The 14,251-nt window shown below is 34.0% G+C and overlaps 2 protein-coding genes across 5 annotated transcripts in view; both read right to left on the bottom strand.

Annotated features, from left to right (window-relative positions):
- LOC125677208 (platelet endothelial aggregation receptor 1-like) overlaps window positions 1-7,742 on the bottom strand; it is a 44,676-nt gene extending 36,934 nt beyond the window's left edge. Inside the window, exons 1-2 of one of the 2 annotated variants that reach the window (XM_056157991.1) lie at window positions 7,561-7,742; window positions 6,998-7,050 (exon numbers count right to left, since the gene is read on the bottom strand). In XM_056157991.1, coding sequence (XP_056013966.1) covers window positions 6,998-7,050; window positions 7,561-7,649 — 142 coding nt within the window. In that variant the 5' untranslated portion in view covers window positions 7,650-7,742. The remainder of the gene's footprint in view (window positions 1-6,997; window positions 7,051-7,560) is intronic. The other variant, XM_056157992.1, reaches the window with a different exon arrangement.
- Window positions 1-14,251, bottom strand: part of LOC125677196 (platelet endothelial aggregation receptor 1-like) — a 351,642-nt gene that overhangs the window by 271,158 nt on the left and 66,233 nt on the right. The gene's annotated exons all lie outside the window — the stretch shown is intronic.

The raw sequence follows: 14,251 nt of genomic DNA, 5'->3' as shown, positions 1-14,251 counted from the left end.
TTATTTTTTTTTGCTGTGATGCTTTCTCTGAAATGTGTATACCGGTAGAAGGCCAATCTCTATAGCTTACAAAAAGCGTGAAACGATTACATAATTCGAAAGAGGGATGAGATAGGCAGGGAATCGCCGCAAAGATTATCAAAAGGGGATGGGGATAAGCAGTGTCCATAGAATTTGCAAAATGCTGACTTCAATCGAGACTGTTGAAATCCCTGTACCATCAACTTGTTTGTCAGTAGCTTACCTCGATTTAAAAACTGACTATACCCAGAACAAGCTCTTGCATATCGAATCAGTTGAGATATATAAACATCATATGCAAGTGATAATGGAATATTGCTACATAAATGTGGGAAGTTGACGATGGAGAAGCTGAAATCATCCCGTTTGTCATACAGTTGAGTTGTTAGTTTGCCGTTAATGTCTACTTTCAATAAAATATCTAAGTATGAAGCAGAAGTGGACGACGCTGTGGTGTCCTTCATTTCGAGCTCACAGGGATATATATAATCGACATATGAATGAAAGCTATCATTGTTAATAGACAAAACGTCATCGATATATCTAAAAGTCGAATTGAAGGTCACAACGAGAGATTTTTTCTTCTCACGTAGAAGTTTTTGAATAAATTCTGCTTCATATGAATATAAAAACAGGTCAGCTAACAAAGGAGCACAATTCGTGCCCATGGAAATTCCAACAGACTGTTGGAAGACCTGATCACCAAAGACCACGAAGATATTGTCAATGAGGAACTCTAGCATATTTTTTATTTCAACTTCAGAGTACTTGTGCGTGGAATCAGAGTGGTGTTTAACAAAGTAAGTTTTTGAATGACTGATCACTAGATATGAATATTTCCGTTTTCCGTTTTTGGAAACATCATTACAATCTTTTCAATATAAATTAATTCACATATTTTTAGCACACAACAAATTGCTGTATGCAATGAAAATTAAAACATCACCTTCTTGTATATTATGTGGAAATTTAGATACAATAGAGCACAGGTTTTACTTTTGTGAATATGTTGGTACTTATTGGAAGCATTTCCAAACTTGGTGGAATAGATTAAACATTACTTATATAAATGATATCTCTTATCAAGACATAATATTTGGATTTTATGAAGAAAAGTGGGAAAGTCTGAATTATTGTATACTGCTTCCTAAATATTATATACAGTTTGTGTTTAATTCAGATACAGCGCACAGTGGTCCTTCTTTATATATTTTTTTGCAATTTTTGAGAAGAAAACTGTTTGTTACAAAATCAATTTATTGTGGCAGAAGAAATCTTGATTTTTATAACCAAGTATGAAAAACGATAGAAGACAAAATAATTCCAATGTAAGATGTATCTTCCTTAAATAAATTAGTTATGCATATTTCATATACTAGTCTCTCTTTATCTTCAAAGTAATTATACAATATTGCTATTAATTTTCACACAGTGTTTAACATGTTTGTTGAAATATTGAAGTTGCATGTAACATCCTGTTTATATGATAATATATGTCCAAAAAGAGCCAATAAAAAACAACAACATTTTTTGACACTTTGAAAGACACTTAATAAATTGGTAAGAATTTCAATTAAAACGGAAAAAAAGTTTAAAATTTCCGATTTCTTTAATCACTTCCGGTGACGAGCGAAAGTAATGACGTCAAACGAAACTACATGAATGCATTACAGGAATGAGAGACTTATTATCTCTGAAAGTTTCAAGTGCTTATCTTTAGTCGTGGAGGAGATTGACCCCCGAATAAAAGTCAATTTTCAAAAATGAAAATCAACGATATCTCCGTACAGGAAGTCAATTTTTCAAAAACCGGCATTTTATGTAAACTTTAGATACTCTTCTATAACCATACCAAAAATCATCAAAATCTATCCAGGTATCTCTGAGAATTCGAGCTCACAAAAATTGGGGAGAATAATAAAAACTGCTGGATGCTTGTCACGTTTTTCAAGATCTATCTATACATGTAGAATTGGACAGAATATAAGCAGACCTTTGTAATTTTAGCAAATGCAACAAAATTATTCACGACTAAATAAATGCGATTTCCAGATTTTGAAATGGACATTTTCAGCCAAAGTGCATGTTACAAGAGAGCACAGCTTAAATAAAGATATAGAAGCTTAAGTGTCATTGAAATATGGTATGAGTGCATTAAATAGATAGAAATTCTACAAGATTTGTCATTGCGACTCTATTCGTATAAAGATGGCAGCCAAAAAAGGTGTGCAAAATGTCCGTTTTCTCTTTTTTTTGTCTGTTATGAGCACTTTTTTCTCCTATTTTCATACTAAAACCCATTGATTATTCTTCATTCACATTGGTCGCAACACATGCATGTAATTTGTCAAAGAAAGAAATCACGACTGAATTAAAGCCGATTTAGTGAATTCGACATGTCACGTATACTTTTTTGCTCCAATTTGTGTTGAAAGTGTATCGCATGGAAAAGTTTTGCTAAATAGTAGCTAAATAAACCAAACAACACTTATTTTCTAAACAAAACATAGGAAAATGTATGTTGATCTTTAATTCCCCTCAGCCCCTTATTGAAGGGACTGACCCCTAAAACTTGATATGGTCGAGTAGGACTCGTCATTATCTACAACTTTTGTTCTATAACGTTTATCAAAATGTTTTCAGTTTTCAAGATAGAAAGGATATTCAGTTTTACGGGTCATCCCCTGAATTCCTTAAAAGGGAACTTAGGACAAAATCTAAGGATGGCATGTGGTTTAGAATCACATTCTGACCAATTTATATTATATATCGTTTTACAAAATATTTTTCGTTTCAGAGATAGAAGGCATCAATGTTTTATACACCAGTCCCCTTAAAATCCATTACATGTATGTAATTGATGTAAACGCTGACATTAGCAGTTGCAAAACGTCAAAACAAACAATTTTGCTTCAATAATGCTTAACAAATTCTTTTTAGTTTTTGAGATATTTAGAAAATAATTTTGACCCCTCTCGGCCCTTTATTTGAGCGACTGGCCCCTTAAATTTGACATTGTCGAATAGGTCTTGTCATTATCAACAAATTTTGTTCTATATGTCTTGTCAACTATTTCTGTATAAAAAGATATTAAAAGAAAATGTGTCCAAAATGCCGTAAAATATTGTGACGTTTTTTCGGGTCATAGCGTGCTCTAATGTTTTTTGCGTTTAACAAATTTGATTGCTGCTATGCCCAACTATGAAGCCTCTTCTACAATCGCTGAAAATTTGAAAGTAATATCTTTAATAGTTTCCGAGAACACTCCCGGACAAAGTGACCTCCCGAATTTCATTAAGACGTCAATATCTTACGTAATAATTGACGTAGAAAAAATCTCAAAAAAGGGTATCGAGTTTAAGTGAATATCTATCATCCCTGAAAATTTGACGCTAATCGGTGGACGCATATGTGAGAAATCGCGTAAAAAAAATTGTAAGAAAAAAAAATAATACAGAAAAACTTAAGAATAACCATAAGGTCTTCCTTTGGAAACGGAAGACCTTAATAATAATAATAAAAAGAAACAATACAATCACTATAAGGTCTCCCGTTGAGACGGAAGACCTTAAAAAGAAACAATACAATCACTATAAGGTCTTCTGCTGAGACGTAAGACCTTAAAAAGAAACAATAGAATAATAGAAGGGTCTTGGAAGACCCTAAAAACACCTTACAATGATATACGATGTGAAATGCATAAAGTTATCAAGTCAAGAAAGACAACTTTGTGATGAATTCCCAACGCTTAATGAATGTGAACAAGCTATCAAACAAATGAAAAATAACAAGCCCCCTGGCTCAGATGGATTATACCTGTTCAATTTTACAAAATATTTTGGAATGAAATAAAAGATTATTACCACAATTCGCTTTTCAAAACAATGAAATGACGTTTACACAGAGATTATCAATATCATTGATCCACAAAAAGGCAAAAAAAAAACAAAACTTACCTACGTAATTATTGACGTATTAGCTTGACTAATTGCGATTATAAGATACTCACCTTTATCTTCACAAAAAGGTTACAACGAATCATAAGTAAAGATCAAACAGCATACAGGAAAGGTAGATTTATTGGCACAAATGCACGGCTTCTGTTAGATATATTTGGATATTGTGATTCTAATAATGAAGAACGTATTCTTTCATTTTTAGACTTTCAAAAAGCTTTTGACTCTATAGATTGGAACTTTTTATCAAAGATTTTTCAGCAATTATTTTTCTTTTTGTTGTAGAAGTAATGTCACTAAAAATTAAGTCCGCTGAAAATAGAAAAGGTTTCACAAACGGCGTCACTGCCATTATTAGATGTAGATTCTATGGAAAACGCGATAGACTTAATTAATCAATAACTTTAGTCGAGCTTCAGGTATGCAATTAAACATGAAGAAAACAGAAGAACTTGGACCCCTTAAAAATATATATGAAATTATGTGATGTAAAATTACAAATGAACCAGTCCGATATCTTGTATAGGTCATGATATTGTAAAATGCTATGAGAAAAACTGGAATGGTTAAGAAATTGGGGGAAAAAATAACAATGTGGAAAAACAGAAAACTTACTCTTTTTGGAAAATACACTATTATAAATACATTAACACTTACTCAATTATATTATAGTGCCACGATTCTAAATTACCCATCTAAAAAAACTTTAAAGACTATTCAAAAATTGATTTTTAATTTTCTATGGAGAAACGCGATAGAATTAAAAGAAATACCGTAATTGGGAATATTGTTGATGGTGGAGTAGGGATTGTCGATGTGGAAAGTAAAATTCAAATCGTTAAAAGCTGTATGGATAAAGCGCTTATCCAAAAATAATTCTACAATAAAAACCTTTTTCGAATCATGCATAAGTAAAAAATCAATAGCTTTAATATATCTCTTGAAAACTAGCAATACAAATATCTGTGATCTTAAGAAATGCTTTTAAAAAAACGATTAACTTTTTGTGTGCGTTTAATGAATATAAACGTAAAGAAAAAAAGATATGCATCAGCAGACAAGGCTCTATCACAACCTATCTGGCTAAATGAAAATTTCCACATTAAAATACATTAATTATTTTACACTCATTGGGCAAAAGGAGGGATTCTGTACGTAAACGATCTATTTGACCAAGAGGGAAATTTTCATGACATAGAATATTTCTCTGATGTAATACAAAACAAATCTAACTGGATTTGTGAATATAATCTACTTAAACGAACTTTAAAACAAGTAGAAGAGAAGCTAGACACAAATAAAAACAAGTTTATCAATATAACGAATAATGACAAATTCTTATTGAGCAACAATGAAAAAGTATCATTAGATGAACTTAGTTGTAAAATGTTATATAAGATTTTCATTTCTAAAACATTCATTGAACCCTAATTTGATAAAACTTTGACAAAACGTTTTAATGTGGACTTCAAAGAACACAGAAAATCAATTTATACCTCAAAAATAATAAAATGCAGAGATAAACAACTTGATAAATTCAATTTCAAACTTCTACATAATTTATTGAACAATGATAAATCCGTGAGCATCTGGAATGAAAACGTATCAAATTTATGCAATAACTGTAAATTGACGGAAGACATAAAACACTTAATATTCGATTGTAAAAATGTTAAACAAATATAGGAAGTCGCGCGAAATATATGCCATTTAAACATTCAGTGGAAACATATTGTTATTGGGTTTTTTCGTCGAAAACCGAAACACACAGCTTCTCAATCTATACAAGATAAAATATGAACAGAGACCAGAAACAGATATGGAGATTAAAATGTACGTAAAAAACAATCTTTTATATTACAACGAAATTTATAAAAAAAAAAAATTAGAATTTAGATTACATGTGAAACTGTTTTATGAATTGTCAATATCTTTATAACTTTTTCTTTCAACTAGAAGGAGGAGACCTGTCCTCCTGTAGTACTGCCATGGGGGTTGTGAATGGACTGTATTCTACGTGAAGCGTTACCCCCTAATGGTAGCATTCAGAAATATACGTGTATATCTATTTTTTATTCTTTATATATGCTTTGCCTATTGATATATAATGTATATGTCCATCAATATATAACCTCTTTTTGAAAAAAAAATAACAACAAAAAACTTGAAAACTGGTAATCTATAATATGAATGGTAGTTCGAATTTATCTTATGAGACAGATAATATGTTGAATATATATATCAAATGATATGTCAGAGGAATCAATTGTTATTATTGTACGTACATGTATATTCTTTCAAATTATTGTTGTGTGATAATAAAATGTTGTCAAATTAAAAAAAAAAGAATTTTTATTAAAAATGGATACATGTTTTTTTCTTTCAGTGCATTACAACTCTAGAAGCTTGCAGGTTCTATATTCTTATAAAAGTTCTATATTCTTATAAAAGTTCTATATTCTTATAAAAAATCAGAACAAATAAATACGGACAACGTCAATTCAGCTGAGCTGCAGCACATCTCTGGAATGACCTTCCAGATGACATCAAAAAGTCAACATCTTTTGAAATTGTTTTTTTAAAAAAAAAATGTCTTAAAACTCATTTCTATAAATTAATATTTCTTAAGATTCTAACATGCATAAACCGTGGCTGTTTTAATAATCAAACACCAAAAAAAAAAAAAAAAAAAAATGAATTAAAAAAAATAAGAACAACAACAAAAAACAAAAATCAATCTTTCAGCTATCGATCTTAATTATAGTGTTTTATTTTTATAATTTCACAGATATAAGATCTTATGTCATACAGTCATTTAATTTCATTTGTGTTTTATTGTTGCATTCCTCTTCTTACCATTGTAAAGCGCCTTACAGTAACTTGTTTTATAAAAGTTTTATATAAATTTATTATTATTAAAATGTATATCTCTAAGAAAGTAAATCATGTGTTTACATGCTCGACTTTCTTAACCATATATATCTTCAACTAGATCAATAAAAAAGAATCATCGTCACTACCTGAACAAACAGTGTCATTCCAAAAATATCCAGGACAGCATCCTTTGTAGCTTCTGTAAGAGATTATAACACTTCGAATATAAAGTCTAGTACAGGATGAGTCACAATATCATTTGTTTTGCATGTACAACAGTTTTGCATGTACAACAGTCTTACATCCCTGTAAATCGTACAGACGATGCATTTTAGCCTAAAATTTGCATATGCAATTTAATAGTATATTCAATCCTTGATTTTGTATGTATTTTCCTTCATATGATTGCTTTAAAAGGAAAAAAAAGTTTAGTATATGAATAAATAAAGGCCAAGCATCCAATGATCACAAACCACTCCCCCCTGTCTCAACCAGCCCATGATATTATAGATGATCAGAGAGCAGTTATTAAACCAATTTTAGATACTGCTTTGGGATCTGCTAGTAGTCAGAAGGTATAAAAAGGTCTAAGATGCCAAAGAAATAATTATGAATGAAATAAATTCTATAATGACAGGAATAATACTAAACCAATGTAAAAACTGGTTTGTGTATAAGCATGTGCAATTCAAAAGAGAAAATACCTTACCTTTCACACATGGGAACCCCATGACATATTTGTAAAGTTAGGAGGAGCATATCCGATAAAGGAAGAAAATATATCACTTCATGTAACATATCTGAAGGTATTAACGAGAAATTTTTGTCATTTTAGTTACAGAGCGGATCTTTTCAGATATCTTAAAACAACACTATGAAAGAGTATGTATGCGCACATTTCCTTGTATATGGATTCCCTGGGAAATGTGAAGGCTGCGGAAACAAACTTGTGTTGTTACCAAGTACCACTATCGCTGTTCGATACATTTATCAAATTTCCGGATTCATATATATATATATTTGAAGAACAAAATTACAGAAACACAATTTGCAATCTTTTTGAAAAACTTAATAAAACAGACAACAATCACAATGACTTTCATAAGAGTGTAATTGATAAATTTCCAGTTTTGAAAGATAAACTGCACCATAATCATTTCCTTGGACCAGACATTACTATCAATGAAATAAAGGCTGTCTTAAACCTGAAAAATGGGAAGAGTTCTTCCATGGATATGATATCAAATGAAATGTTGAAAAATGGGGGATCTGTAATGTTGAAACCTCTGGATTTTTTAAAAACTTTATACTTAATTTTGGTGTTATCCCAATAAGCTGGAATGAGATCTATTTAGTATTGCTGTTTAAATCTCGTAATAGATTTGATCCTAGCAACTACAGAGGTATATCAATTACCTCAAATCTAGGAAAAATGTTCGATAAAATAATCCATACTAGGCTACTTGAATTTGTAAACTCTATGTCACTGATAAGTGAAAATCAAATTAGTTTCAAAGAAAATTGTAGAACATCAGACCACATGTTCTCTATAAAAACAATAATTGACCATTACAAAAACAAAAACGTACATGTGGCTTTTATTGATCTTAGAAAGGCATTTGACACTGTATGGAGAAAAGGTGTATTTCTTAAACTCCTTGAATCTAATATTTTCCAAACATGGTTTAATATTCTATTTCCATGTATAGTAACACAATGAGTAGAATCAAATGTTCTAATGGTTTAAGTGATGTATTCAATTCTGAATGCGGCGTCAAACAAGGGCCCAATACTGATCAATGTATTTATTGATGGTATTGTCAATGACTTGGAAAATACGACCCTGTAAAAGTATACAATGTTCATGTAAACTGTCTGTTACTAGTATATGCTTGTGATATTAGCATCTTTCTGAAAGCAAAAGTGGTTTACAACCCAGCCTTGATATTCTCAGTAAATATTGCTCAAACTGGAAACTCCAAGTCAATGTAGATAAATCTAAAGTTTTAATATTTAACTCGAATGGCAAACCTCAAGGGAATGAATTTACTGTCAATGGCAATACAATACAAATTGTACCAAAATACTGCTATTTAGGTGTTATGATGAAATGTAATGGGAGGTTTAACTTAGCAACAGCTGTGCGTATTGACAAAGCTAGAAAAGCATGTTCTAAAATTAAAAGAATTATTGGTGTAAACTTTTAGAAAAACGTTTTGACGCTATTGTACTACCAGCTCTTCTTTATTGTTGTGAAATATGGGGAGTGGATCTCCCATTTGAAGATATTTCAAATACAGAAAAATTTCACTTAAAATTCATTAAAGATATCCTCGGAGTGCATATATATATACCAAGTTTGTCCCCGCCCTGGAGTCAGTCTTGCAATACGACTTCAGACACTTGATACTTCTATTCTTCATTTAACGCGGGCATCATAATGCAGCTGTTGTTAACAGTGTATTGTGATGTTACATTATGCTTCACTGCTTTTTCTTTTTCAAACCAATTAAGAACAAAAAAGTACGAAGTTATGAACAGACTTGTTTAGTTATTGAAATTGTTTATGATACTTTAAAAACTATCTATTTTATCTGCGGGTTTTTCATGACGTACCACGGTGACGGTGACATTTTTGTAGAGCACTTTGGGTATCAATCCTCATCATTTTTTTAGCCAATGAAGAGCAAATCACGTAACTCACATGAAGCAAGGTTTGTTGCGTCATTTCGCTTTGTGTCGCTTCGTTTTATGAATAATTGAATGACATGGAAAAGCTTTTTGAATCATTTTAAAATTACTTGTTTGTTTCTTTTACGTCCCTTTGAGAATTTTTGACTGGCGCCACTAGCTGAAGGTGAAGTGCCACAAATTTAGACCTATGCTTAGCTTAATCAGAGAATACATCAGCTTTAATTAGAGTTGGATTAAAAAGTTATGTTAGTAATGGACTTTTGCGAGAAGGGCTGACTTTTACAATTTACGGCTGACTTTGACACAAGCTTAATATACGGAAACCTTTTCGTGACAAATTTGTACATACATGAATAAGCGATAAACCGAGGTAATGTACAGAAATGTTAGTTGTCCATAGAGTATCGAGTTGTTCCGGTTCCTTTCCATGCTCGTACCATTTCTCGCAGGCATTTTAGAAGCAGTAGACGGTATTTGACGGTTGATTATAGCCGATAAATGGACTTTATTTCCAGTTCACAATGACGATGCGAGAGTTAGGACCTTGACATAGTTGCCTCTAAATGGTACGGGCCTAATTATCCTATTATATCGAACTTTTCGCCGAAATTTTCAAGCGATGCAGCTGGTAAAACAGAAAACCAAGATGGCGGCGTGATATACCTTGTGAATATTATGTTTACAGAAAAACAATTTTTTAAATTATAGATATTTAATTAAAACGTCGAGTGTCTGTGCTATTTCTGTTACAGTAAAGTCTATGTGACCTCATATCCACATATATTCCTCCTGCACCCCCGCTCCCATGGGGATCCGGGTTAGAATAGGTCCTCAGTACCTTTGCTTGTCGTAGAAGGCGATTAAATAGGGCGGTCCTTTGGATGAGACCGCAAAAACCGAGGCCCCATGTCGCAGCAGATGTGGCACGAGAAATATCCGTCCCTGCTCAAAGGCCATAAGCGCCGAGCATATGCCTAAATTTCGCAGCCCTCCACCGGCAATGGTGACGTTTTCTCTCGAGGGACGTAAATCAATCAATCAATCCTGCACTACCGGACCCTTCAAGGGAGAGGCAACCCAAAATATTTTTACATGATAAATGATAGGATTAATCATATGATAAAGATTTGTCATACAATTCTGTCGATATATGGCCTAGATAAGCTTCAGGACTACTTTGAAAACGTCAAAAATTGAAATTCTCGCAATCTATAGAGGCTGCCATGATGTGTAATTCTTTTGTATTCAAGACCACAAAAATCAATAATGTTGACATCACACAGTCTGTTCCGGAGATGATGAGATGAGATTCTAAGATCATTCACATGTGCTTAGGTTCAGGACCCCTTCCGAATAAGCTACATGAGCTGATTTAATTATTATTTTGTTGAAAATATTTCTAATGCATATCAACAACGTCTTGCAGACCCATAAAGTCCAAAATAATTCAAAATAAGCCCCCCTCCCCACCTTTTCTTTAAAAAATACCCTCACTGGTAATTATAACAGAACTTATAATACCCAGTGAGGGTATTTTTTTAAAAGGGCTTATTTTAAATTACATGTATTTTGGACTTTATGGGTATGCAAGACGTTGTTGACATGCATTAGAAATATTTTCAACAAAAAAAATAATTAAATCAACTCATGTAGCTTATTCGGAGGGGGGTGGTGGTCCTGAACCCAAGCACCTGTGGGATCATCAAAGATGTGCATGTGGTAGATCTTACGAATAAATAGGTTGATGCCTTCCTGGCAAGCAATTAATTACACTAATGCGAAAGGGAGATATGGAAAAAAAGGTTTTTTTTTCGAAATTCCCGACTCAGCCAAGTCATTTGAATTGAAAAGACTACGTAAACTGTGGATCCATCATTTGCGTAATGACGACATTTGTATGAAGAAACGTTAACCGTCTGCCTGCTCTACGACTTGACTGAATGCCTTCTTTTCTTAATTTCTTCTTTTCTTCTTGCGAAAGAGCGGGCTCAAATCTATACGGCTCCAAACTTAACAGTTCGTGACTTGTCATGTTTACAGTTCGCAAAGCTGATGAAATAAACCGGAATAGACGGTGTGACGTCATAAATTAAACTCCAATGGCCACTGTCTTAGTGGCGGGTAATTCAAAATACATGATATATTAATATTTATTTAATTGTTAAGCAAGGATTTTTGTTGTTAAAGACTATTAAGCAATACTTTATTCATAAAAGCAACTATGTGGTTAGGGTTGCCTTTCCCTTTAAGGATGGAACAAAAATTGATCAATGTTAAATCATCTTCCCTACAACCTCACATTTGTAATAAAGATCTAGGCCTCTACCGAAATTGTAAATTGAAAATGATCTCTGGGGTAAACGTACTGACTCCAGGGCGGGGCCAAACTTGGTATATATGAAGTTTATGTGTAAACCATTTCTGAATGTCTTTTAAAATGTTATTGATAGCATACATCTTCTTTAATGCTATGCCGTGGGCCTCTTGTTAGTTAAATATTTTAGATGAAATAATTCCGGATCTATCTCCGCTAAGTTCTGTTTTTATATGTCAGTATTGAAAAAAAATTCATCGGTGACAGGGGCCAGACTGATGTCTTTCATAACGTACTAGGATTACTTTTCAATATTTACGTCCAATATTCGTGTTTATTATGAATGAAGACCGAATACGTACTTCATATTGGATAGAATGAATAGATATAAAAATCAACGGGGTTCGAATTGACTGGTACGTAACATGGCTATCTTTAAAAATGAAATCATTTGAAGTTGCGACAATTCGGTTCACATGGGAATTTGATAAATGTTTGGACAAAAATATACTACGAAAATATGCAAGGAATTTTTTGATATTATGATGCCAGAATACAGCGACCTGCACCGTAAATCGAAGGTTTGTATAAGGGGTGGATCTGTAGCTCTCTGGTATGACCAAATAGTTTCCAAGAGAGCTACAGATCTGCATTGGTGCAGATGCACATGTAATTCCAAATTGTCGGTACGCTTAGCACGCACTGTACATCTGTTGTATCTGTGTTTGATTGAATAAACCTGTATAACAATTTTATGATAAAAGAAAACGCAAACCTCCTGCATAATACACTTACATGTACACCCGATTCATCATGTTGCGATGACTTTCTGTAAAGTTTGAACATCAATCAATGTATATGTTCGAGTTAAGATTTTACATCTACAATGTATGTATGCATGCAAAAATGAAATGAATTGTTTTTATTTTTTAATAGTTGTCAGATAAATGAAAGAAGTTCATGTGGTTTAAAACCTAACAGTCGTACTTTACTACTCAAAATTTGATAAGGATCACTAGGTTATATGTGTGTAATTTACCACTAACATAACAAAAGACATAAATTTGACTCAGAAACGTGTTTACTCAGGTTATGAATAAAAATTCATGAACGGCATGAACTTTTATCAATACGGAATGCTTGAAATCTGATAACAACACCAAAAGGCATTTCATTACAAAAAGTTAACAGCAAACCAGAGAAAGAATTACACAGTTTTTGGGGGATAGTCCATCATTACACTTAGTCGATGAAGTGTCAATACCGGGTATGGCCTCCCCTTGCATCAATGACGGCTTGACAACGTCGAGCCATGCTGTCAATAAACACCCGGATGTTTCCAATGGGAAGGTTGTTCCACTCTTCCACGAGGGCGTTTCCGAGCTCTGCCAAAGTCGTGGGTTGTGCTCTACGGCGTGAAAGGGCAACCTGCAGCATGTTCCATACATGCTCAATCGGGTTCAAGTCCGGCGAGCGCGCTGGAGAGTCCATACGTACAATTGTCTCCTGCTGAAGGTACTGCTCCACCAACCTGGCGCGATGAGGACGGGCGTTATCATCCATCAGGATGAACTCAGGGCCAACAGCACCAGCGTAGGGTCTGACGTAAACATCGAGGATCTCATCCCGGTACCGCACCCCCGTCATTGTTCCTCTCTCCAGGACATGAAGATCTGTTCTTCCATCCCTGCTGATTCCACCCCAGACTATGATGGAACCACCACCATAACGGTCATGTTCACTGATGTTGGCATCATGGAAACGTTCACGTTGTCGTCGCCACACTCGGTGCCTCCTGTCTGTAAAGTCCAAACAATACCTGGACTCATCGGTGAACAGAACTTGAACCCAATCGTTCTGTGTCCAAGTGACATGATCTTCAGCCCAGTCCAATCGCTCCCGCCGGTGTCGAACACTCAGAGGGACTCGAACACATGCCCTTCTCGAGTTGAGACCTGCATTGTGAAGCCGATTCCGTATCGTGTGAGTGGACACATTCACCCCCGAGGCGTTCAGGAGGTCGTTACGTAGGCTGGTTGCTGTCCAGAAGGGATGGCGTCGTGCCTGAAGAGCCACAAAATGGTCTTGGCGTTGGGTTGTCGACCTCTGACGACCACCCCCATGTCGATGTGCTGCTGTACCAAAAGTTTGCTGTCGGTTCCAGGCCCTGTTTACAACGCTCTAGCTGACGTTTAGTGAATAGCCAACGTCAAGCATTCCAATACATCTGCCCAGTTGTTCTGTCGTCAGGCGACGCCTTACACGTTGAGGGGACATTGTGTTGATAAACGTAGTGTAAATACTCAAGTGAGTTTGAAAATTTAGAAAGAATCAGACACCGATGCCTTGGTGAAAATCGTGCAATGGTAGCAAAAGCATAAACTATGATGAG

Source organism: Ostrea edulis, chromosome 3 (assembly GCF_947568905.1).
Source record: "Ostrea edulis chromosome 3, xbOstEdul1.1, whole genome shotgun sequence".
Taxonomy (NCBI): Eukaryota; Metazoa; Mollusca; class Bivalvia; order Ostreida; family Ostreidae; genus Ostrea; species Ostrea edulis.
This window is presented reverse-complemented; position numbering and strand designations above follow the sequence as displayed.